This window comes from Pleurodeles waltl, chromosome 12 (genome assembly GCF_031143425.1).
Source record: "Pleurodeles waltl isolate 20211129_DDA chromosome 12, aPleWal1.hap1.20221129, whole genome shotgun sequence".
In the NCBI taxonomy this organism is placed as follows: Eukaryota; Metazoa; Chordata; class Amphibia; order Caudata; family Salamandridae; genus Pleurodeles; species Pleurodeles waltl.
Window position 1 is genome coordinate 307023859 of NC_090451.1, and position 26511 is coordinate 307050369.

At 49.5% G+C, this 26511-nt stretch overlaps 1 protein-coding gene across 8 annotated transcripts in view; it reads right to left on the reverse strand.

Moving 5' to 3' along the window:
* Positions 1–26511, reverse strand: part of CHD9 (chromodomain helicase DNA binding protein 9) — a 1629153-nt gene that overhangs the window by 331609 nt on the left and 1271033 nt on the right. For 6 of the 8 annotated variants that reach the window (XM_069216351.1, XM_069216349.1, XM_069216348.1 and 3 more), the window contains one exon: positions 4065–4228. In XM_069216351.1, coding sequence (XP_069072452.1) covers positions 4065–4228 — 164 coding nt within the window. The remainder of the gene's footprint in view (positions 1–4064; positions 4229–26511) is intronic. The other 2 variants (XM_069216350.1, XM_069216347.1) reach the window with 1 other exon arrangement.

The following is a 26511-nucleotide window of genomic DNA, read 5'->3' on the forward strand; positions in this document are numbered from 1 at the left end:
CTTCTTGACAACGACCTCGCAGTATGTGTGGACGGTGTGTAGATTCTACCTTGCCTCAACATCAATCCGTTGTCTCCTTGATTGCGATCCAGTCCTTGACAGTGAGCAAGTTGGTGCTGTACCGAGAAAGATGGTGTTTTCTTTGTGACACTCTCTTTGTGGATCTTCCACGTCCCTCAGATACAGATGCAAGAGCCCTGGTAGAGGAGTGTCCCTTGCCCTGAGGTCTCACCTTGAGACTGTCTTTGCTGTTTGCGCGCTCTTCCTTGCAAAAGAGGTGAATCTTCTCCCTCTCTTTCATAGTTCGGTGCGTAAACGTCTTGCAGTGAGGACAATGTTCTGGATGGTGACTTGATGGAAGGCAAAGGATACAGATGGTGTGTGGGGGTCTGTTTTGCCTTTTTTTCTTCACAGGAAGGACACTTTTCAAACAGGGAAGGCATGATAAATGCAAAAAATGCCTCAAACCCCTTCAGAAGTGTTAGGAGGCAACAGACTGATGAAAAACGTTGAGTGAACCAATTTAAATGAAAATTCAAAGGTACATTTTGAGGGAAACAAAGCCTAGAAGGCCTAGTTCAGTGCCCCAGGATCCTGTTGTCAGGTACAGGAAAAAAAAAGAACTGGGGCCACTGCCACCTGCTGAGGATGATGTGACATGGTGGTCTCTTTACCCTTAAATGCACAGTCACTGTTTCCCACTCACATAATAGTAGCCCCATGGGGCTAAACTGTCTTCCTATTCTTTCATCTCTTTGCAAAAAAAAAAAAAAACTATTTGTGAAGGAGATTTGAGGTCTGGTGTAAACATTTACCTCAAATTATAAATTTATAAGAATGTTTTAACCCTTTTTTCTAAGTATAATCTGAAGAATTACACAACTGTAGCCTGTTTGCATAGGCTGCATATTATGCAGGCCTACCTGAAGCAAGGCAACCGTCTACACTTAAGAAGAGACTATGTAAAGAAGTGCTCCTGGATACCGCACGTGGGTGGAACTATTCAAATGCATATGACTATCAATGAAGATCCCCTATGAGCGCAGATTGGGTCTTCAATACCAATTTATCTGGAATGAATGTTATGTACGGTGAGTTGACAGAAAGAGCCTGAACCTCATTCATATGCCTAGTCGTTAAAAAAAAGATAATTTTCAGCTTCAGAACTCTTAATGGACAATTCTGTTGGGGCTCAAAGGGGGTTTTCATAAAAAAATGTGCAAAGTCTTACTGTGGCATCACAAAGGGTTTTGGCAGAAATAAATGTTGCAAACCTTTAAAAAAATGCATCACAGCAGGTGAGCTGAAAATAGGCTTATCCAGCAACCGTAAAAAAGCAGAAACAGCTGACAGACAGCCCGAAGAAAGCTCCTGCTGGGCCAGAGAAAAAACAAACAAAAAAATTACAGATAATTTGAATGGTAGGGGGTCAATTTGTTGGGTGCCGCACCAAGGTACTAATTTTTCCACACGGCTGCCATTCACAGATTTTGTTAAAAGACGCCTTGCTGCCAAAACAACATTAACAACCTCAGGAGGAAGGTCGAAAGAAGTCAACTGTCACTGTTCAATCTCCTAAAAAGGAGATGCAATTGTGCAGGCACAAGTGCAGCGATTTTCCCTGCTGCTGCAACAGAAGAGCCTTCAGAAGCAGCAGCTAATCAGTCAACAGAAGTTCATACCTATAAAGTTTGGGTAATGCACTCTCCTGGCCCAATGTGGGTGCTACTAGGATGACTTGGATGTTTCTGTTCAATTTTAAAACTCACAGGCAGCAACAGGAAGAAATAATAAGAGTCCCATATTCCAAACTAGATGGAAGGCGCCTCTGAGAGAAAAATGCCTTGGAAACTCAAAAGTGCTGACTTTGATTGTTCTCTGCAAACAGGTGAGTCTCAACAAACCGCATGCCCATGAGTGACGATTGGACATCACCTGAAAAACCAGGGGATCGCAGCCAAGCGTGGCAACAAATGGCATATGGCAACACTGATGCCCATAGCCTGCTCGATCAAACTGGTGGTGACCAAGCCACAAGGAATTGTAAACTTGGTTGCCATCTCAACCGTCCTGGATGGCCTAAGCAAGGATGTGTTGGAGTTTTTCTTAAACACCATGGAGGACTTGAACCTCTGATTTTCAAAGGGTGTGGGAGTAATGTCCCAGGAGACAGCTTGTATTCACCTATTGGAGGGCAAGGCTGGTGGAAGAAAAAAAATATTCTCTAACATTCTTACTAGCTTTGATTCCCCCTTGCGATAGCAGTCAGGAAAATACTGGGATCAGACCCGCTTGTGGACAACCGCACAACCAAACTTTCAGGCAAAAGGGTGTTGCAAGGCAGGGTCACCCCAGGGAGAACAACGGCATCTTGCTAATTGCCTGTTGAACGTGGGGCAAAGGTGAAAGTGCAGGGCTGGGTCCAGGTGCTCAACAAGGTATCTGTCAGTACCTTATTAAATGAGCAAAAGGGGTTCCGAAGATGTTTGCCCTGGTTGGAAGAAATCCATTAACTCATTCATTTTAACCTCCAAGGTGGGGAGCTGGAGGTCAATAACTTCAGTCACCATAAGCGTTCATTATGGAATAGGAGGCAAGTTTCTTGTTTGCTGGGCCAGGGGCGAAAGAATACCAGTCTAAGGGCAGGTATCGAGACTGCTGGTCTCCCGCAAGTCATATTAACAATTGTTTCCATTACACAGCTGAGCAAACTCATCACCTACGTCAGTTGTTGACCGAGTCTGTGGCCAAAATTAAATGAAGTGCGATTTCCCCCTAGTGGATGCAGGAAATCTAGTGAGGGAAATGGTGCATTAAAAGTCGTCTTGCGCAGTCCAGGTCATACTGGTCCCAACTCTGAATTGGAGAGTATAATAGGTATTGCTTTGTCTGGTGCCAATGGAGTCAGCACCCGCGCCGAAGTTTCAGGAACTGGTGTGAACCTAGGCAATGGAGGCGGGCTGGAATCAGAGCCAGAGGCATTGTGATGGGCTTGGAGGATCAAACTGGTGCCTAAGACGAACCCGCCGGACGTATCCCAGGCGGAAGGCCTCCAGCCACCTTGGGCCCCGAAGGCACACCAGAGGGAGTCGGCAAGGATTCAGAGAGCAGGAGCATGGCCTTACAGAACTCTTCGATCTGTTTTGGAGTGACAACCCTCTAAACTTGGGTTGTGGCGGAACCAGTTGCAAGAAAGGTGCCAAAGTCGACAGACTGTAGGAACAAGGTCGAAAAGCATGGTGCCGCCCCGTACCTTCTCAGGTGAATGCGAGTGGCAAGATGGGGTGGAGTCCCGCTTCGATTTCTTATGTTTCTTTTTAGACTTACCCTATGTGTTCGCTCTCGACAAAGACACACTTCTGGAACGGTTCTGTTGACTTCAGGAGTAACAACTGGACCGGGACCAAACCTCCGACTAGGGTCAGTCCCATCATGGAACCTTCCTTTGCTGGATGGCTTATGGCGTCATTGACATGTAGTCACTGCAGGCCTTAGAGTTGTGACTCAACCCCAAGCACACCAGATGGGGATCTATCACAGACATTTGTTTGTGACAGTCCCTACAGGGCTTAAAACATGTGGTTTTTGGGCAAGACGTTGCCTAGCACACAGTGAATTTTGAAGAGAAATTACGACATACACATCTCGGAGAGACAAGAGAGAGCTTCAGATCTGCATTTGGCAGCGCAGAAAAAAAGGAATCGATGTTGGCGAGCTGGAGTGGTGTTTATATAGGCCTTACACGTCATTTCTGGAGCGGAGCGGCGTCAGTGTGGATCCTTGCAGTGCCACCTACAAAGACACAGAAGACCTTCTGAGGTGAGGAATTTGCAGCTAGAAGTCCCTGTCAAAATTCTCTATTGCAAGAGTGCAACTTACCAAAAATAAACACAAATATACCAGTTTCACTTACATCTATACATAAGCACGCAGGTTATTTTTTACATTTCAAGTTATTCTAGACATATCAGTAGATGAATATTAGTTCATCGATTCATGTGATCCACATTTCTACTAAAAGATTGAATGTTGTGCTCAAAGGGTTACTGTCCACAGGTACTTACCTTTGGCCAATAGGAGTTACCCAACGCACATCCACCTTGTGCAAGGTAGTTGGAATTTGGTGTTCCATTGTCCATTTGAAAGCTGTCCTGAGTCTCATCTTGCGTGGTACTTAAAGAAGCAACACTTTCCTCATCAAATGCTTTTATATGAGAGTTCCCGTCTGCTAAAAACCAAAGATTAGCACATACGTAAGTCCCACATCATGTGAAGAAAACGTAGAACATATACATTCCTCTGTAAAACACAATCATCAGTCTGTTTACTGCAATGGAAACAAGAAAAGATGTGATCTTTCAACTCACGTCTGAAGCAAGTGGAAAAAAAAAAAAACATCTGCATGTGTAGGAGGCTGGCCCTCTATCTAGTGTGCAAAACGTTGTACACTGTGCAGAGGGTCCGGGCAACCATACGTTGGTTTACAGAGGCAAAAACTAGACCGCCTAAAGCTCTAATGTACAAGTTACTTACCTTCGGTAACGAAATATCTGGTAGAGACATTCTATTTGCAGATTCCTTACCTTAGAATTTCCCCCCAGGCGTCAGACTGGATCCGGAGATTGTTTCTTCGAGCAATACCCTTGCACGTCGGTAGGTGGCGTCGGTCGACTCTGCAGACGTCGTGGTCGCCGTGATGACAATGAGAGTAGTACATAGACACCACCCTCGCGCAGTGACGTCAGTTTCTTTTAACGACTTTCCACGCCAGAGCGCAGAGCCGCTAAGAACACTGACATTGGTGCGCCAGAGCTAACGACCTGAAAGGGGGGAATCCCTGTCCCTAGAAAGCAGTTCGCAAGCGGGGAGGATGGGTGGGCGGTAAGGAATCTGCAACTAGAATAGGTCTCTACCAGATATTTCATTACCGAAGGTAAGCAACTTGTACATCTGATAGAGACTTCTAGTTGCAGATTCTTTACCTTAGAATAGATACCTAGGCAATGCCATCCTCGGTGGTGGGCTGCAAACTAAGATCATAATAGAAAGTCCTGCAGGACCGAACGACCAAAGTAGCCACTGACCGACCAAAGTAGCCGTCCCAACGGACCTGACTGGCCAGGCAGTAATGCTTAGCAAACATGTGCAGAGACGCCCACGTAGCTGCATGACAGATATCCAACGCTCTTTTTGGGTCCAGACGGTGGAGTCTCTCCTCCTCACGGGAAGGATGTGGGGGTGCGTAGAAGGTAGGCAAAGTGATGGACTGGCCTACATGAAACGGTGTAACCACCTTAGGAAGGAAGGAAGCTCTAGTGCGTAACACCACTTTGTCGGGGTGTACGGACAAGTACAGAGGCTTTGAAGAAAGGGCCTGAAGCTCACTCACCCTGCGAGCAGAGGTGATGGCGATAAGACAGTCAGTTTTGGATGTGAGGAGCCGTAAGGGACAATAATGCATAGGCTCAAAGGGAGTACACATCAAGTAAGTAAGCACAAGATTAGGATCCCACTGAGGCATGATGAAGGGAGTGGGAGGAAATAAGTGGGTGAGCCCCTTTAAGAACCTACTCACAAGAGGAGATTTAAAGCGTGAGGGCTGATCAGGAAGCCTAAGAAAGGCGGAAATGGCAGACAGATACCCCTTAAGAGCGCCCAATGCAGAGCCCTGCTGGGCTAAGGAAAGAATGAATAGAAGAACCTCTGAAAGAGGGGCAGATAGGGGGGGGTCAACAGATTTGTTGGTGCACCATGCCACAAATTTATTCCAACAACAGGCGTATACAGTTTTAGTCGAGGGACACCTGGCTGCCAAGATAACATTGCAGCCTTCAGGTGGAAGGGCAAATGCCTTCAACTGTTGCCTCTCAATCTCCACGCATGAAAGCGGAGGTTGGACAGGTTTGGGTGGAGGACCGTCCCCTGCTGCTGCGACAGAAGATCCGCCCGAAGAGGCAGTCTGAGAGGAGGATCGATGGACATACTCAGTAGCTCTGGATACCACACTGTTCGTGCCCAGTCCGGAGCCACCAAGATAACTTGGGCCCGGTCACTCTTGATCTTCTTGAGAACTCTGGGCAGAAGAGGGATAGGCGGGAAGGCGTAAAGGAGGCCGGAGATCCATTCGAGCCGAAGAGCGTCTCCGAGCGAGTGCCACCTTGGAAACTCCAATGCGCAAAATAGCTGACATTGCGCGTTCTCGGCGGAGGCGAACAGATCTAACCAAGGCTCTCCCCACTTGAGAAAGAGACCTTGTGCCACCTCCGGATGGAGACGCCATTCGTGATCGACAGTGCGTCGGTGGCTGAGTTAGTCTGCTCTGGCGTTGAGAGCCTGCCAGATGTTGAACCATCAGGGTAATGCCCTGATGTTCCAGCCATGTCCAGAGGCGTAGTGCCTCCTGACATAAGGTCTAGGTCCCTACCCCGCCTTGTTTGTTGGAGTACCACATGGCGGTAGTGCTGTTCGTGAACACCTGCACCATTTTCCCTTTGAGAGAGGGAAGGAATGCTTTCAACGCAAGTCTGATCGCTAATAGCTCCAGCATGTTTATGTGGAGTCCCGACTACGCCGGAGACCAGAGGCCTCTGATCTCCGCCTCTCCCATGTGGCCGCCCCAACCCAGAAGCAACGCATCTGTCACTATTGAGAGATCTGGCTGGGGAAGGGAGAGGGATCTACCATTGACCCAATTGGGATTCAATAGCCACCACTGCAGGTCTTTCTCAGTCCCCTCCGAGATCTGGACCATGTCGGAGAGATTCCCCTGATGCTGCGCCCACTGGAACTTCAAATCCCACTGCAGAGACCGCATATGCCACCTGGCATGTGTTACTAGCAGGATGCAGGAGGCAAGGAGGCCCAGCAGCCTCAGAGTCTGTCTCACCGAAACCCAAGACCAAGCCTGAAAGATCGGAATCATAGCCTGAATGTCTTGGACTCGCTTTTGGGGAGGATAAGCCCGAAACCGCACTGTGTCCAGAACTGCTCCGATGAAAGGGAGCGTATGAGAGGGAGTCAGGTGTCACTTCGGCACGTTGATAGTGAACCCCAGCTGGTGCAGGAGGTTCGCCACAGTCTGGAGGTGTGAGACCACTGTCTGGGGCGAAGGCGCCTTCAACAGCCAGTCGTCTAGGTAGGGGAAGACTGCGACCCCTAACCAGCGCAGATGACCTGCAACCACCGCCATCACTTTCGTGAACACCCGAGGGGTACTGGTAAGGCCAAAAGGAAGCACGACAAACAAAAGTGCTTGTGACCTACCACGAATTGAAGGTAACGTCTGCGGGCAGGCAGGATGGGGATGTGGAAATAAGCGTCCTGCAAGTCCAACGCTACCATCCATTCTCCCGGGTCTAAGGCAGACAGAACCTGAGCCAGGGTGAGCATTTTGAACTTCTCCTTTTTTGAGGAAATAGTTCAGGTCCCGAAGATCTAGGATAGGGTGCAAGTCTTTGTACTTCTTTGGTATCAGAAAGTAGTGGGAATAACAACCATGACCTACTTCTGGCACAGGGACCCCTTCTAAAGCTCCCTTGGCCAAGAGCGCCGCAACTTCCTGGCGGAGAAGCACCAAATGATCCTCCGAAAGGGGATGGAGGGATGGAGGCATGTGTGGTGGTGCAGATTCGAAAGGGAGGGAGTAGCCCTTCCGAATAATTTGCAAAACCCACCCGTCCGTGGTGATATGTTCCCAGTGGGGCAGGTGATGGCGGATTCTGCCACCTACTGGGCGGGAGTGAGGGGACAGACTAGGTAGGTTTGGAGGCTGCTGCAGGGGCGGACTGGACAGACCTCGGTTTCCCCGTCCCACGACCACGTGGGATTCTGCGCCCCCGGCCACGCATAGGCTGTCCAGCGTGCATGGCCCGGTGGCTGGGTTGAGGACGCGACAGGGCGCCTCTTCCGTGGCCACGAAAGGGACGAAAAGCGGACTGTGGGGGGGCGTGTGGCGCCAAAAGGCCAAGGGACAGAGTCGTAGCCCTGGACTCCTTGAACCTCTCCAAGGCCGAGTCCGCTTTGTCTCCGACGAGACGGGTGCCATCAAAGGCCATGTCCATGAGTGGCTGTTGGACATCCCCCAAGAAACCAGAAGTAAGTAACCAGGCATGGTGCGGTAAGGCCACTGTCGTATCAACCGATCTGCCCAGAGAGTCTGTCGTATCCAGCCCACAACAGATTGTGAACTTCGCCGCATCTCTCCCATCTTTCACCACTTGGGAGACGATAGCACATGCCGCCTCCGGTATGTGCGGCAGGACTTGCGCAACAACTGTAGCCCATAGGGAGTGGGAATAACAGCCCAAAAGGCATGTGGTGTTCACGGACCGCAGCGCGAGGCTGGAGGAAGAAAATAACTTCTTACCAAATTGTTCCAGCCTTTTGGATTCCCTATCCGGGGCTGCGGAAGGGAACGCGCCAGAAGAAGAGGACACCTGGATAACAAGAATCTCAGGCATAGGATGATGGGACAGGAACTTCGGGTCATTCGGCGCAGTCCGATGGCGGCGAGCGATCGTCCTGTTCACAGGAGCCCCTGTGTTGGGTTTGGACCATGTACCTAAAAGGACGTCAGTGAGGGCTTCATTAAATGGGAGAAGGGGTTCAGATGTAGAAGCCCCTGGCTGAAGCACCTCCGTCACGAGGTTAGACCTGACTTCGACAGTAGGTAGTTCAAGGCCAAGGACCTCAGCCGCCCTACTAACCACCATACCATAGGTAGCTCCCTCCGCCGTAGCCATGGTAGGAGGAGACAGCATGCCAGAGTCAGGAGAAGTATGAAGACCACTGGCTTCGCCCAAGTCCTGTGCCCAGTCCATAGTAGGGTCTTCCTGGTATTCATAAGGGTCCAGGGACCCCTCCAATTCCTCCCCGTATTCCTACCCATAGGAAAATGGGCCAGAATCTGACCTCGGGCAAATGGGGCCCACCGAAGCCGATGGCGGAGTCGGCCGACGCAGCTCCGACTCCGAGTTGTCTGGAATGAGAATCGGGTCGACGTCGATAGTGGGCACTACCGACGTCGGGAGCGTGGCTAAATGACCCGGCGCCGAGGATGGTCTGGACTGTGCGACTGGCGTCGGTGTGGATCTGCGCACGGATCCGGAGGTGACCTCGGTGGCCGGGGCCGATGCCGCCGGCGCGGAACCCGAAGGCCCCTCAGCCAAGCCCCTTGGGCCCGAAGGCGCCTTATCGGGGTCGGCAAGGCCTAAGATAAGGCGCATGGCCTCGTAGAACTCCTTCAGTTGGGCGGGGGTTGCTTCGGCTCAGAGAAACTCAGGTGAAGCGTGGAGTCTTCCCAAACGTAGGCTCAGAGGATGGAGGCCTAGTTCGTGGACGCTCGTCCCGTGTCGCGTCGACCGAGCGATGGGGTGAAGTCGGAGAGCGATGGGACGACTTCTTACCTTGACCCGAAGATTTCGAAGAAGGCAAGTGGTGGTGGCTCCGCGACCGATCTCGAGACCTTCCTCTCGAGCGAGATCGGGATCTACGCAGAGTCGAGTGCCGGGCCGCCATCAGCTTTAGGGACTGCTCCCTCAAAGCCTTCGGATGCATCGCCCAGCACTTGGAGCATGACTTCGGGTCGTGGTCGCGCTCGAAGCACCACAGGAAGACATGATGAGGGTACGTCACCAACATCATGAGGTGGCAGTCCTCGCACGGCTTAAACCCGGTCTTCGGGGACATCCTCGACGCACCAAAGGTTGCACCAAAAAATATCGACAAAATGGTTGAATTCGGCCCAAAAATAGCCAAGGGTAGCTCTCTCTCGGATCAGCGTGTGGCACGGAAAGAAAAGGACTGACGTCACTGCGTGAGGGCGGCGTCTATGTACTACTCCTGACGTCATCACGGTGACCACGACGCCTACAGAGTTGACCGACGCCACCTACCGACGCGCAAGGGTATTGCTCGAAGAAAAAAATCTACGGATCCAGTCTGACGCCTGGGGGAAAATTCTAAGGTAAGGAGTCTGCAACTAGAAGTCTCTATCAGATATTTATGATAGCTTGGTCGACCAGCTAGGCTAATTTTGGCTAAGTGCAAAGCATTTGTTGTACTCACAGTGTCAATAAATGAAAACACACACTCAATGAAAGAATAACTCTAGACCTATTTACAAAAATACTTCACATTTTTTGAAATTATTTTCCAAGATCATCAAGATCGGGTGAGTACTATTTAAGTTATGATTTTTCAAAGTTTAGAAAATATTTCAATTCTCTGCATAATTATGCACCATAGGAATCAGTGGAGAAATACTTTAAAAATGTATATAAAATCAGGCAAAGTATTTACTAATGTCTCCTCTGGGTTATAGGTTAAGCTTCTCAGTAGACTCTGTGGACCAGCTGGAGAAGTTCTGGCAGCTCCCGGTTTCGTCCAGAACAGCTGTAGAAAAGTCTGTGGAGCTGGTGTAAGGCCCTGTGGGGGATCACTTGGAAAAGCACTGCACAGGTGGACTTCAAGGTGAGACCGGTGGGTCCTCTTGGAGTGTTGAGGTCGCAAGGGGTGGGGGACCCTTGGAGCATAGTTGGTTCTCTGATGCAGGGCACAGGGCAGCCGAGTGCAGAGCAAATCTGTGAACCAAGAGCTGTGCGCAAAGGTGCCCTTGAAAGCAGGAGGTTCAAGTCACTTGAGTGTCGCTTGCAGGTCAGAAGGTTCACACTTGTGAGAAACCCTGGTATTTTCTTAAGTCTCTCGACTGGGACTTCCTCGTGGTCGTTTTGCAGTCCAGAGTGGACTGTCATTCTGTGTGTCCGATGTTGGGGGTCCAGTCCCCCTGGCTATTGCATGGTTCAGCCACTGGAGGTCACACTGCCACCAAACTTGGCACACTTGCAGGGTTCGTCAGTGAAATTTGGTCTGGCTGTGGTGTCCTGTTCCTTGGTCACCATCAGGTCAGTGAACTGGACTTCACTGGCTTTTTGGTCTTTGATGGGAGCTCTTTACTTACTATGTCCCAGGTTTGGCAACGACACAGTAGGGGCATATTACCCATGCATATAAACCCACAGACAGTATTGTGCACCCTGCTTTAGGGCTGGATTGCCTGCCAGAGGGGTGACTTACCTATACTGCATGCAGTATGTAGTTGACAGGGCACACAGGCTGTGGGCCATGTAGAGTTTACATTTGAGAATTGCACTAGGACACTCAGCCTGCAATGGCAGTGATAGGTGCATCTGGATACATGGCCCAAGAGGGTGGCACAATCGGTGCTGCTGCCCTCAGGGGCCTACCCTTAGTACCCCATGCCATAGGTACCTACAAACCATTTATCAGGGACCTATAGTAGCAACTAAATGTGTTGCCCATTGTATAAATACCTTTGCAATTTTAGGGAAAGAGCACTGGCACTGGGGACCTGGTCAGCAAGATCCCAGTGCACCCAAGGCCAAGTTGCATCACAAAATCAGGCAAAAAGTGTGTGGGGGAGGGGGTACTGCAACTGGGTACCAGTTTCCCACACAGGGCTCGCCCACGTTTTTTAATTCTCAGTTGTTACAAAAAATTGGTGCATTTCTTAAGGCTTTTCGTGGCACATTGCAAACCATAAGCTAAAGTAAATTATCAACAATAATATTAAACAAGTAAGAATAGAGATACCTCTACATCCATATGAAATGTGTAATATTCCGTATTTCATAATTAAGTATCTTAGCTTTGCATTGATACTAATTTTGAACGAGTACAGACAGAAAATCTGTTTCCTGACTGCATTTAGTTAAAACAGTATGAAAAGAAGAAATCAGATCTTTTGAGTATCTATGTACACCGTCAATAATGACTACAAGTGTAGGGAGCTGGGTTCTGGCTGCAGTACTCCTCTACGTTTTGCCTGGTTTTAAGATGGAACTTTGACTGAAGTGCACTGGGTTCCTGCAAACCAGGACCACTGTGCCAATGTTCCTTCCCTAAAACAATATGCCTGGTCACTTGATCTCCAAGGGACCAGGCCCTTCAGCCCCCCTGTAAGTCACTGATGAATGGTATCCTGGTACGTAGGGCATGGATACTGAAGACAACTCTGCAGAGCTGCAGCACAACTTGTGCCACTCTGAGGGACCAGCATCAATCTTATGCGGACAGGCATTTGCAGGCTCCGTGACAAGTGTAGGAAGTTGGCTCTGTATGCACTATTTCAAAGTAAGGAATAGTATGCACAGAGTCCAAGGGTTCCCCTGAGAGGTAAGATAGTGGCAAAAAGAGATAATACTAATGCTCTATTTTGTGGTAGTGTGGTCGATCAGTAGGCTTATCCAAGGAGTAGTGTTAAGCATTTGTTGTACATACACACAGGCAATAAATGAGGAACACACACTCAGAGACAATTCCAGGCCAATAGGTTTTGTTATAGAAAATGAAAATGTCACTTACCCAGTGTACATCTGTTCGTGGCATCAGTCGCTGAGATTCACAAGGTCTGCATAGCTCGCCATCTGGTGTTGGGTCGGAGTGTTACAAGTTGTTTTTCTTCGAAGAAGTGTTTTCGAGTCACTGGACCGAGTGACTCCTCCTTCTGTGCTCATTGCGCATGGGCGTCGACTCCATCTTTGATTGTTTTCCCCGCAGAGGGTGAGGTAGGAGTTGTACTACAGTAATAGTGCCCGCGCAATGAAATGTGTAAGTATGTACCTATTAAAGGTTTAAATAATATATATACAAATGTACAAAATTGAAGGTAACTTCTGAACTGCTACAGGCTTCCGGGGAGGTGGGTGGGCCCATGTGAATCTCAGCGACTGATGCCACGAACAGATGTACACTGGGTAAGTGACATTTTCAGTTCGATGGCATCTGTCGCTGTAGATACACATGGTCTGCATAGACTAGTAAGCAGTTATTTCCCCATAAGCGGTGGTTTAGCCTGTAGGAGTAGAAGTTGTCTGAAATAGAGTTCTTAATACAGCTTGACCTACTGCAGCTTGTTGTGCGGATAGCACATCTATACAGTAGTGTTTGGTGAATGTGTGAGGCGTAGACCATGTGGCTGCCTTACATATTTCATGCATTGGGATGTTTCCTAAAAAGGCCATTGAAGCACCTTTTTTCCTTGTTGAATGTGCCCTGGGAGTAATGGGCAGTTGTCTTTTTGCTTTAAGGTAGCAGATTTGGATGCATTTAACAATCCATCTGGCTATACCTTGTTTTGATATTGGGTTACCTGCATGAGGTTTTTGGAATGCAATAAATAGCTGTTTAGTCTTTCTGATGTTCTTTGTTCTGTCAATGTAGTACATTAATGCTCTTTTGACATCTAATGTATGTAGTGCTCTTTCAGCCACAGAATCTGGCTGTGGGAAAAAAACTGGTAGTTCTACCGTTTGATTTAGATGGAACGGTGAAATAACTTTTGGTAAAAATTTGGATTAGGTCGTAGGACGACCTTATTTTTATGTATTTGTATAAAAGGTTCCTGTGTTGTGAACGCTTGAATTTCACTTACTCTTCTCAGAGATGTAATGGCGATGAGAAAGGCAACTTTCCAGGTTAGGAATTGTATTCCGCAAGAGTGCATGGGTTCGAAAGGTGGGCCCATGAGTCTTGTTAGGACCACGTTTAGGTTCCATGAAGGAACAGGTGGTGTTCTTGGTGGTATAATTCTTTTAAGACCTTCTATGAATGCTTTGATGACTGGTATCCTATACAAGGAAGTTGAATAGGTAGTCTGCAGGTATGCAGATATTGCTGCAAGGTGTATTTTAATAGAAGAGAAGGCTAGCTTTGCTTTTTGTAAATGGAGCAAGTAATTTACTATATGTTTTGGAGTTGCGTCTAGTGGTTGTATCTGTTTATGATGGCAGTAACAAACAAATCTTTTCCACTTACTTGCGTAGCAGTGTCTAGTGGATGGCCTTCTGGCCTGCTTTATGACCTCCATACACTCTTGGCTAAGTTGTAAGTGTCCGAATTCTAGGATTTCAGGAGCCAGATTGCTAGATTCAGCGATGCTGGATCTGGGTGTCTGATCTGTTGGTTGTGTTGCGTTAACAGATCTGGTTTGTTCGGCAGTTTGATGTGGGGTACTACAGAAAGATCTAGCAGTGTTGTGTACCAGGGTTGTCTTGCCCACGTTGGTGCTATTAAAATGAGTTTGAGTTTGTTTTGACTCAATTTGTTTACTAGATAAGGGAGGAGAAGGAGAGGAGGAAAAGCGTAAGCAAATATTCCTGACCAGTTCATCCATAGGGCATTGCCTTGGGATTGCTTGTGTGGGTATCTGGACGCGAAGTTTTGGCATTTTGCGTTCTCTTTTGTTGCAAATAAGTCTATTTGAGGTGTTCCCCACAGTGTGAAGTAGGTGTTCAGAATTTGTGGGTGGATTTCCCATTCGTGGACTTGCTGGTGATCTCGAGAGAGATTGTCTGCCAGTTGATTCTGGATCCCTGGAATAAACTGTGCTATGAGGCGAATTTGATGGTGGATTGCCCACTTCCATATGTTTTGAGCTAATAAGCTTAACTGCGTTGAATGTGTTCCTCCTTGTTTGTTTAGATAATACATCGTTGTCATGTTGTCTGTTTTGACAAGGATGTATTTGTGGGTTATGATTGGTTGGAAAGCTTTTAGTGCTTGAAAAACTGCTAATAATTCTAGATGATTTATATGCAGTTTTGTTTGATGTATGTTCCATTGTCCTCTTATGTTGTGTTGATTGAGATGTGCTCCCCACCCTGTCATGGAAGCATCTGTTGTTATTACGTACTGTGGCACTGGGTCTTGGAAAGGCCGCCCTTTGTTTAAATTTATACTGTTCCACCATAGAAGCGAGAGGTAAGTTTGGCGGTCTATTAACACCAGATCTAGAAGGTGACCCTGTGCTTGAGACCACTGTGAGGCTAGGCACTGTTGTAAGGGCCTCATGTGCAGTCTTGCGTTTGGGACAATGGCTATGCATGATGACATCATGCCTAGGAGCTGTAGTATTGTTCTTGCTTGTATTGTTTGATTTGGAGACATGTGTTGAATGACTCTGTTGAAATTGTGAATTCTTTGTGGAGTTGGCGTTGCTACTCCTTTTGTCGTGTCTATTATGGCTCCTAGATATTGCTGTACTTTGCTTGGCTGAATGTTGGATTTTGCAAAGTTGACGGTGAACCCTAGTTTGTAGAGGGTTTGTATGACTTGATTTGTGTGGTTTGAGCATCGTGTGAGCGAACTGGTTTTGATTAGCCAGTCGTCTAGATACGGGAATACATGTATTTGCTGCCTTCTGATGTGTGCAGCGACTACTGCTAGGCACTTTGTGAATACCCTTGGAGCGGTTGTTAAACCGAAAGGCAATACTTTGAATTGGTAATGTATTCCTTTGAATACAAACCTTAGATATTTTCTGTGTGATTGATGTATTGGTATATGGAAATATGCGTCTTTGAGGTCTAGGGTTGTCATGTAGTTGTGTTTTTTGAGCAATGGTAACACTTCTTGTAGTGTGACCATGTGAAAATGGTCTGATTTGATGAATGTGTTTACTACCCTGAGGTCTAGAATTGGTCTCAGTGTTTTGTCCTTTTTTGGTATCAAGAAGTACAGTGAATAAACTCCTGTGTTTATTTGTGTGCTTGGTACTAATTCTATTGCATTTTTTTGCAGTAGTGCTTGGACTTCTATCTCTAGAAGCTGTGAATGGTGTTTTGATAAATTTTGTGATTTTGGTGGTATGTCTGGAGGGAATTGCAGGAATTCTATGCAATAACCATGTTGGATAATTGCTAGGACCCATGTGTCTGTAGTTATTTCCTCCCATGCTTCGTAATATTGACCTATCCTTCTCCCCACTGGTGTTGTGTGGGGGGGGGGTGAGTGACGTGTGAGTCACTGCTTGTTGGTAGTGGTTTTGGGGCTTTGAAATCTTCCTCTATTCCTAGGGAATTGCCCTCCTCTATACTGGCCCCGAAAGCCTCCCCTGTACTGTCCCTGGTAGGTGGACGGTGCGGACTGTGAGGTACTGGCTTGTGTGGCCTGACCCCGAAACCCTCCTCTAAAAGGTGTTTTGCGGAAGGTGGTATAAGATCCTCTGCTCTGCGGGGAGTAGAGTGCGCCCATGGCCTTGGCAGTGTCAGTGTCCTTTTTGAGCTTTTCTATGGCTGTGTCGACCTCCGGACCGAACAGAAGTTTTTCGTTTACTGGCATGTTAAGTACTGCCTGCTGAATTTCTGGCTTGAATCCAGACGTTCTGAGCCATGCGTGCCTACGGATGGTAACCGACGTATTAATGGTTCTTGCGGCTGTGTCTGCTGCATCCATAGAGGAGCGTATTTGATTGTTGGAAATGTTTTGACCCTCTTCAACAACCTGTTTTGCTCTTTTTTGCAGATCTTTTGGGAGATGTTCAATGAGATGCTGCATCTCATCCCAGTGGGCTCTGTCGTATCGCGCTAGCAGCGCTTGTGAGTTTGCGATGCGCCACTGGTTTGCTGCCTGGACAGCGACCCTCTTCCCGGCTGCATCGAACTTTCTGCTTTCTTTATCTGGGGGAGGTGCATCCCCAGAAGTGTGTGAATTTGCCCGTTTTCTGGCAGCCCCTACCACCACAGAATCTGGTGGCAGCTGAGAGGTGATGAATACAGGGTCCGTAGGAGGCGCCTTATACTTTTTGTCCACTCTAGGCGTTACTGCCCTACTTTTAACTGGCTCCTTGAAGATCTCCTTTGCATGGCGTAGCATGCCTGGGAGCATAGGCAGGCTTTGGTAGGAGCTGTGGGTGGAGGAGAGGGTGTTAAATAAAAAGTCATCCTCTACTTGTTCAGAGTGTAGTTCCACATTATGGAACTGAGCTGCTCTAGCCACCACTTGTGAATAGGCTGTGCTGTCCTCAGGTGGTGATGGCCTAGTTGGGTACGTGTCTGGGCTGTTATCAGACACTGGTGTATCGTACAAGTCCCACGCGTCTTGATCTTGGTCGTCGTGGCTCATGGCGGTGTGAGCTGGCGAATGTGACGGGGTGTAAGTTGGCGAAGCCGGAGTTACAGGTGGAGGCGAGGGAGGAGGTGTTACCGTTTTTGCTGTTTGTTGCTGAGGAGCCTCTCGTGCTACAAACTGAAGTGTTCTCTTTCTTTTGACAGGTGGAAGGGTACTGATCTTCCCTGTCCCCTGCTGAATAAAGATACGCTTTTGCGTGTGATCCACTTCAGTGGATTGCAGTTCCTGTTCGAATCTGTGTCTTTTCATTTGTGAAGACATAGAAAGTTCTTCAGTATAGGAGCCTGAAACTGGGTCTGTTGGTGCTTTTTTCGGCTCCGAAAACCCTGTTGTTTGTTTTTTCGGCTCCGAGGTAACCTTCCTCTTCTTTTGTGCCGAAAAATCTTGGCCTCTATGGTCTTCGGCGCCACTGTCTCGGCGTCGATCCGTGTCGACACCGAACTCTCGGTGTCGATGCTTCTCTTTAGCACTCTCTCGTTCCCGAGGAGGCTGCGTGCCGGTGTCTCGACCGGAGTCGGACGATCTCGACACTGAATGGGCCTTTTTCGGTGCCGATTGTTGGTCACCATGAATTTGGGTTGAGCCATGGCCGGTTGGCAGTGGCGTCCCCTGGGCCTTTTTTCCTTTTTTAATTTCTGATCTCGACGTCTTACTCACAGTTTTTGTATTGTCGAGTTCGTCGGAGTCTGAATCCTGGATGGAAAAGGATTCCTCCTGTTCCTCTTCTGTCTCGAACTGTCGATGCTCCTTTGGCGTGGACGCCATCTGCAGTCTTCTCGCTTGACGGTCGCGCAGAGTTTTTCGGGACCGGAACGCCCGACAGGCCTCACAGGATTCTTCGATGTGCTCGGGTGACAGGCACAGGTTACAGACCGAGTGTTGGTCCGTATAGGGATATTTGTTGTGGCATTCAGGGCAGAATCGAAACGGGGTCCGTTCCATCGGCGTTGTTCTCCACGCAGTCGGGCCGACTAGGCCCCGACGGTGTGCCGAAATCTACCCCGAAGGGCACCGAAGCGCTTCGATGTTCAATGCGTTGTCGTATGTGTTTATCTCGAACCGGATCGCAACGATACCGTCGAAAATCTTCCGTTTTCAGCTATCTTTCCGTTCCGAAACTCGGAGCGACAGGAACACGTCCGAACCCGATGGCGGAAAGAAAACAATCGAAGATGGAGTCGACGCCCATGCGCAATGAGCACAGAAGGAGGAGTCACTCGGTCCAGTGACTCGAAAACACTTCTTCGAAGAAAAACAACTTGTAACACTCCGACCCAACACCAGATGGCGAGCTATGCAGACCATGTGTATCTACAGCGACAGATGCCATCGAACATATATTTTCTTAGTTTATTTTAAGAACCACAGGTTCAAATTCTACATGTAATATCTCATTTGAAAGGTATTGCAGAAGTACTTTAGGAACTTTGAATAATCACAATAGCATATATACTTTTTACATAAAACACATTTAGCTGTTTTAAAAGTGGACACAGTGCAATTTTCACAGTTCCTAGGGGAGGTAAAGTAATGTTAGTTCTTGCAGGTAAGTAAACCACCTACGAGGTTCAAATTGGGGTCCAAGGTAGCCCACCGTTGGGGATTCAGAGCAACCCCAAAGTCACCACACCAGCAGCTCAGGGCCGGTCAGGTGCAGAGTTCAAAGTGGTGCCCAAAACGCATAGGCTTCAATGGAGAGAAGGGGGTGCCCTGGTTCCGGTCTTGCAGCAGGTAAGTACCCGCGTCTTCGGAGGGCAGACCAGGGGGGTTTTGTAGGGAACCGGGGGGGACACAAGCTCACACAAAAAGTACACCCTCAGCAGCAATGGGGCGGCCGGGTGCAGTGTGCAAACAAGCGTCGGGTTCGCAAAGTAAATCAATGGGAGACCAAGGGATCTCTTCAGCGGTGCAGGCAGGCAAGGGTGGGGGGGGTTCCTCGGGGTAGCCACCACCTGGGAAAGGGAGAGGGCCTCCTGGGGGTCACTCCTGCACTGAAGTTCCGATCCTTCAGGTGCTGGGGGCTGTGGGTGCAGGGTCTTTTCCAGCCGTCGGGATTTTAGAGTCAGGCAGTCGCGGTCAGGGGGAGCCTCGGGATTCCCTCTGCAGGCGTCGCTGTGGGGGACCAGGGGGGACAACTTTGGTTACTCACAGTCTCAGAGTCGCCGGAGGGTCCTCCCTGAGGTGTTGGTTCTCCACCAGTCGAGTCGGGGTCGCTGGGTGCAGTGTTGCAAGTCTCACGCTTCTTGCGGGGATTGCAGGGGTCTTTAAATCTGCTCCTCTGAAACAAAGTTGCAGTCTTTTTGGAACAGGGCCGCTGTCCTCTGGAGTTTCTTGTTCCTCTTGAAGCAGGGCAGTCCTCTGAGGATTCAGAGGTCGCTGGTCCTGGAGAAAGCGTCGCTGGAGCAGGTTTCTTTAGAAGGCAGGAGACAGGCCGGTAGGACTGGGGCCAAAGCAGTTGGTGTCTTCTTTCTTCTTCTGCAGGGGTTTTCAGCTCAGCAGTCTTCTTCTTCGGTAAGTTGCAGGAATCTAAATTCTTAGGTTCAGGGAAGCCCTTAAATACTAAATTTAAGGGCGTGTTTAGGTCTGGGGGGTTAGTATCCAATGGCTACTAGCCCTGAGGGTGGGTACACCCTCTTTGTGCCTCCTCCCAAGGGGAGGGGGTCACATTCCTATCCCTATTGGGGGAATCCTCCATCTGCAAGATGGAGGATTTCTAAAAGTTAGAGTCACCTCAGCTCAGGACACCTTAGGGGCTGTCCTGACTGGCCAGTGACTCCTCCTTGTTATTCTCATTATCTCCTCTGGCCTTGCCGCCAAAAGTGGGTCCGTGACCGGAGGGGGGTGGGCAACTCCACTAGCTGGAGTGCCCTGTGGTGCTGGAACAAAGGGGGTAAGCCTTTGAGGCTCACCGCCGGGTGTTACAGCTCCTGCCTGGGGGAGGTGATAGCATCTCCACCAAGTGCAGGCTTTGTTACAGGCCACAGAGTGACAAAGGCACTCTCCCCATGTAGCCAGCCACATGTCTCGAGTGTGGCAGGCTGCTAGAACCAGTCAGCCTACACGGGTAGTTGGATTAGGTTTCAGGGGGCACCTCTAAGGTGCCCTCTGGGTGTATTTTACAATAACATGTACACTGGCATCAGTGAGCATTTATTGTGCTGAGAAGTTTGATACCAAACTTCCCAGTTTTCAGTGTAGCCACTATGGTGCTGTGGAGTCCGTGTTTGACAGACTCCCAGATCATATACTCTTATGGCTACCCTGCACTTACAATGTCTAAGGTTTGGCTTAGACACTGTAGGGGCACAGTGCTCATGCACTGGTGCCCTCACCTATGGTATAGTGCACCCTGCCTTAGGGCTGTAAGGCCTACTAGAGGGGTGACTTATCTATACTGCATAGGCAGTGTGAGGTTGGCATGGCACCCCGAGGGGAGTGCCATGTCGACTTACTCGTTTTGTTCTCACCAGCACACACAAGCTGGCAAGCAGTGTGTCTGTGCTGAGTGAGGGGTCCCTAGGGTGGCATAAGATATGCTGCAGCCCTTAGAGACCTTCCCTGGCATCAGGGCCCTTGGTACCAGGGGTACCAGTTACAAGGGACTTACCTGGATGCCAGGGTGTGCCAATTGTGGAATCAAAAGTACAGGTTAGGGAAGGAACACTGGTGCTGGGGCCTGGTTAGCAGGCCTCAGCACACTTTCAATTCAAAACATAGCATCAGCAAAGGCAAAAAGTCAGGGGGTAACCATGCCAAGGAGGCATTTCCTTACAACAAGGAACTCCCAAAACGGAAAACACAACATGGCGCACACGTGTGTCATGTCCTCTAAAATACTGCATGTAATATTTGTAAGTCACCGCCTACAGCAGGCCTTCAGCCCTAAAGCAGGGTGCATTATGTTACAAGTGAGGGTGTATACACATGAGCAAATATGCCCATATTAGGTCTGTCAATTCTTAGGCGTAGTAAGTGTATAGGGAAGCCATTTTATTCATGTGCTGGCCACTGGTCACTAAGAGTTCTCCAGCTACATGATGGCTTCTCTGAAGCTAGGGATGCTTAGTATCAAACATCTTGTATTCATAAACCCTTACGGATTCCAGTGATGGGATTTATTAATACATGCACCCAGAGGGCACCTTAGAGGTGCCCCCTGTAAAACACACCAACTGCTGGTGAGATCTCTGACCAGTTCTGGCCAGCCTGCCACCAACAGATGAGAATCTGACCTCCCAAGGGGCCTACGCACTCGAGAGGTCAGAAACAAAGGTCTGTCCCAGTGGGGAGCTACCCACCCATCCCCACAGGGTGACTTACATTTCAAGGCAGGAGCTTCAAAGAAGCCCACCGCCATTGGTGTGCAGAACTTCCTTCCTCAGAGGAAGATGCCAACCCCCTTGGCCCAGGGCCCATCTGTCACCTGGACAGGTGGGAAAATGAGCTATGCAGGAGGCCTGCCACACCTCTAGACTGGTAACATCCCTACAATGGTCAAGCTCAAGTGGACACAACTTAGGAAATTCTGCCATCTTGCGTGTGGTGGAATTGAGGAATTCTGGACAGGGTGATGCCCACTCCCCATAGGAAGTGGGCATCTAGGGGGTGTAGTGGTCCTGAGGATAAGCAGCCCATTGGCTACTACCCTTCACTCCCCTTAACGCCCCCTAAATTGAGTATTTAGGGGGACCTCCTGAAACCAGATCCTCAGATCTTCGCTGGACACAAAAGGAGTGGACAAGAAGCTTGCTAAACCCGAGAACTGAGGAGCACGACTGACCTGGTGCAAACCCTACCGGTCTGCCTGCTGCATCCTATGCATGAGGAGCAACTGGCTTGTCCTGCTGCTGCAGCCTCCAAGAAACAGGGAAAGATGCCAGTGCTTCGCCAATCAACAGGCAGAACTCACTTGGAGTAAAAGTGCTGCTCCCCTGCACCCAAGGCACCCAAGAAAGCCCTAAGAGGACTGGGACCACCAGAAAACCGACACCAGACATCACTACTGCACCCGAGCCACCAGGCCTGTATTGGAGTGGGCTAATGGTGTCAGCATGATCCCCAGGTCCTCCAGAAAAGAAGCCCACCCCTGTGCTTGCCCACTGTGGATTTTGCGATGGCTTCTACAGACTGTTTCTGCAGACCCCCCTAAATCCGTGAGTGACCAAAAGGCAAAGACCCGACATCCTAGAACACCTCTACACCAGTCTGGACCGGACACAGGAGAAGAGAATCAAGGGTATCCCCACGTCTCCTCACCTCATGAGGCTTGAGCCCACTCGTTGGCTTGGTTGGACTGGATTCCCAGTCCACGCCGGCAAAGTATTTCTGTGGGACCCCCTGCAACTTTGAGGAACTCCAGTGCTGGGCCTGACACCAAAAGACACCCCTGCACCCGCACCTTACAGCCAGCGGAGAAGTGGACCAAGGACCTCAAGGGTCGAGCCCCACTGTGGGTTCTCCTGGACTGTCCTTCCAGTCCATCTCTGTAGCAACTTTGTAACTGGACTGAATGGGATACCTGATGCCGTAAAACACCTCTACACCTGGACGCACCAGAGCTCCCCGAGGTGACCTGTTGGTGTGGCCTTGGACCTTGCCCACAACGTACCTTAAGCCAGGAGATTGGTCCCTTAAGTCAATGTACTCTACCTCAATTTTCATCTTTGTTTTTCCTCCAAAGGACTGCATTGCAGCTTTCTGAAAAATGCACTGTCTACTTATCAATATTCCCAAAATTCATAACTTGAAAACTACTCACCTTTATCCAAAGGACTTGGTATCAAAGTTTATATGAAAGTATGTGTTATTTTTATAAATTGCTGTCAGATTTATTTATTGAGTGTGTGTTTCACTTACTGCTTGAGTGTATGCCTTGCATGCTTAGCACTACCCTCTGATATGCCTAACTGCTTGACTACAATACACAAAAAGAGCATTTGGGATGAATTTACTGTCTAAATAAATAAGGTAGTGTAGTAGCTGCAGCTTTATTTTTCCCTGATGAAAAACATGTTGTAGGACGTTGACTCTGTATATACTATCTCAAAGTGAGGGAGACTTGGAGCTGGTATACCAAAGGGTTCAGAGAACCCTTGCATTCCTCAACGTAACCTAGCACACAGGAATGCAGCTCAGGATCTGACAAAGGGGGCAAAAGGGCACTTTTGGCGTTGTACAATGCCCATCCGGTTCTATATCAGAATCTGCAATGAGGATGGGGGTGGTGCTGCCCGGGGGCATAGGCAACGCCTGTAGCATTGATGTTGGGACCGGCGCCCGGCAAGGTCGAGGTGGTACGACCAAAGTGGTCCGGATCCAGAAATTAATACATGGGTGCCCTCGGAGCTGAGGCCAAAACCGCCAGTGCGGAACCAGAAGGGGCCTCTTCTGACTCTGTTGGGTCTGAAGGTGCACCAGCAGATTTGGACTGCCCAAAAATGTTGCACAATCCTCATAAAACTCCTTAAGTTGGTGTAGGAAGTTGGCTGTGTATATACTATTTCAAAGTAAGAAATAGTGTGCAGAGTCCAAGGGTTACGCTTAGAGGTTGATAGTAGCAAAATTAGATAATACAAATGCTCTATTTTGTGGTAGTGTGGTCGAGCAGTAGGCTTATCAGAGGGTAGTGTTAAGCATTTGTTGTACACACAGAGACAATAAATGAAAAACACGCACTCAAATACTTCACTCCAGGCCAATAGTTTTTATATAGAAAAATACATTTTCTTAATTTATTTTAGAACCACCAGATTCAAGATTTGAGGTAAGTACATAAAATGCAAGGTAGTTCACACAGGTAAGTATGGAACTTTAATTGAAAGCAGTAGTACACACAGTTTCAGTTAAAATGGCAATAAGCTATTTTAAAAGTGGAGACAGTGCAAAAATCAACAGTTCCTGGGTGAGGTAAGTTTGGTTAAGTTTCTCTGGTAAGTAAACGACTTGCACAGTCAGTCTCCTGGGCATAGGCAGCCCAACATTGGGAGTTCAAGGCAACCCCAAAGTCACCGCACCAGCAACACAGGGCCTGTCAGGTGCTAAGGTCAGGGAGGGCCCAAAACACATAGGTGCCTACGGAGAACAGGGGTGCTCTGGTTCCGGTCTGCTGGCAGGTCAGTACCAGTGTCCTCGGGGAACAGACAAGGGGTGTTTTGTAGAGCACGGGTGGGGGTGGGGGTGGGGGGGTGTGGTGGGGGAACGACACAAACAGGCACACAAAACACACCCTCAGTGCGCACAGAGGGGGCCGGGTGCGGTGTGCAAAGTAGGCGTCGGGTTTGCTATAGAAAGCAATGGAGGCACCCGGGGGGGGGGTCACTCAGGTGATGCAGGCAGGGCTCTGGGGGGCTTCTCGGGCCAGCCACCGACTAGGCTAGGAAGAGGGCTGCCTGATGGTCACTCCTGCACTGGAAGGTGGTTCATCTCGGTCCTGGGGGCTGCGGGTGCAGTGCTTGGTCCAGGCATCGGCTTCCATGTTACCAGGTAGGTGTGGTCAGGGGGAGCCTCTGGATCCTTTCTGCAGGCGTTGCTGTGGGGGTGCAGGGGGGTTGACTCAGGTTACTCACATCGTCGTAGTTGCCTGGGAGTCCTCTCTGCAGTGTTATTTCTCAGGAGCTGGAGCCGGGGGTGTGGGGTGGAGAGTGAGAAGTCTCACGCTTCTGGGGTAAAGAGAGAGTTTTTGGGAAGTTGTTAGAAAGTTGCAAAGTTGTTGCTGTTTTTAAACAGTGCCGCTGTTCTCAGGAGTTGCTTGGTCCTTCGAGTTTAGGGCAGTCCTCTGAGTCCTCAGAGGTCGCTGGTCCCTGTCTGATGTGTCGCTGTGAAGGTACTTTGAGTCTGGAGACAGGCCGGTAGGGCTGGGGCCAAGTCCGTTGGTGTCTCCGTCATCTCTGCGGGGCTTTCAGGTCAGCAGTCCTTCTTTCTTCAGGTTGCAGGAATTCAATATCCTGGGTTCAGGTTCATCCCTAAATACTAAATGTAGGGGTGTGTTTAGGTCAGGGGGCAGTAGCCAATAGCTACTGTCCTGGAGGGTGGCTACACCTTTTTTGTGCCTCCTCCCTGAGGGGAGGTGGGCACATCCGTATTCCTATTGGGGGAATCCTCCAATCTTAAGAGTCACCTCAGCTCAGGACACCTTAGGGGCTGTCCTGACTGGTGAGTGACTCCTTGTTTTTCTCATTATCTCCTCTAGCTGGGATGCCCTGGGGCGCTGTAACAACAGGCATGAGCCTCTGAGGCTCACCGCCAGGTGTTACCGTTCCTGCACGGGGAGGTGAGAAGCACCTCCACCTAGTGCAGGCTTTGTTCCTGGCCACAGAGTGACAAAGCACTCACCCCATGTGGCCAGGAACTTGTTTGGTTGCGGCAGGCTGGCTGGAACTGGTCAGCCTAACACTAGGAGTCGGACTAGCATGCAGGGGCATCTCTAAGATGTCCTCTGTGTGCATTTTGCAATAAATCCCACACTGGCATCAGTGTGCATTTATTGTGCTGAGTAGTTAGATACCAAACATCCCAGCTTTCAGTGCAGCCATTATGGAACTGTGGAGTTTGTAATTGACAGACTCCCAGACCATATACTCTTTATGGCTACCCTGCCATAAGATTCGGCTTAGACACTGTAGGGACATAGTGCTCATGCAACTATGCCCTCACCTGTGGTATAGTGCACCCTGTCATAGGGCTGTAAGACCTGCTAGAGGGGTGACTTACCTATGCCACAGGCAGTGGGTTGAGGGCATGGCACCCTGAGGGGAGTGCCATGTCGACTTAGTCATTTTCTCCCCACAAGCACACACAAGCTGTGAGGCAGTGTGCATGTGCTGAGTGAGGGGTCCCCAGGGTGGCATAATACATGCTGCAGCCCTTAGAGACCTTCCCTGGCCACAGGGCCCTTGGTACCAGTTACAAGGGACTTATCTGTGTGCAAGGGCTGTGTCAATTGTAGGAACAAAGATACAGTTTAGGGAAAGAACACTGGTGCTGGGGCCTGGTTAGCAGGTCATCCTGGTATTCATAAAGGTCCAGGGACCCCTCCAATGCCTCCCCATATTCGTACCCATAAGAAAAAGGATAGGCCCCACCGGCGTAGAAGGCGGCGGCGGCGGCGTCCGACGCCGTCTGACTCTGAGTCAGAGGGGATAAGAATCAGGTAGACGTCGATAGTGGGCACTACTGATGTCGGGAGCGTCAACAATCGCGCTGGGGAAAGTCTCAAGGGTGCGACCGGCGCCGGTGCGGGTCCGCGTGCAGATCCGGAGGTGACTTTGGTGGCTGGAGCCGAAGTGGTCGGTGCGGTACCCGAAGGCCCCTCATCTGAACCCTTTGGGCCCGAAGGCGCTGTATCGGCGTCGGACCACCCAAAGATGAGGCACATGACCTCATAAAACTCTAAACTGGGCGGGGGTCGCTCCGGGATACTCGGGGAAGCGTGGAGCCGACCCAGAAGCAGGCTCAGAGGATGGAGGCCTTGTGCGTGGATGCTTCTTCCGTGTCAGTCGAGTGACAAGGCGAAGTCAGAGAGCGATGGGATCTGTTCGACTACTTATTCTTACCTTGACCCGAGGATTTGGAAGAAGACGAGTGGTG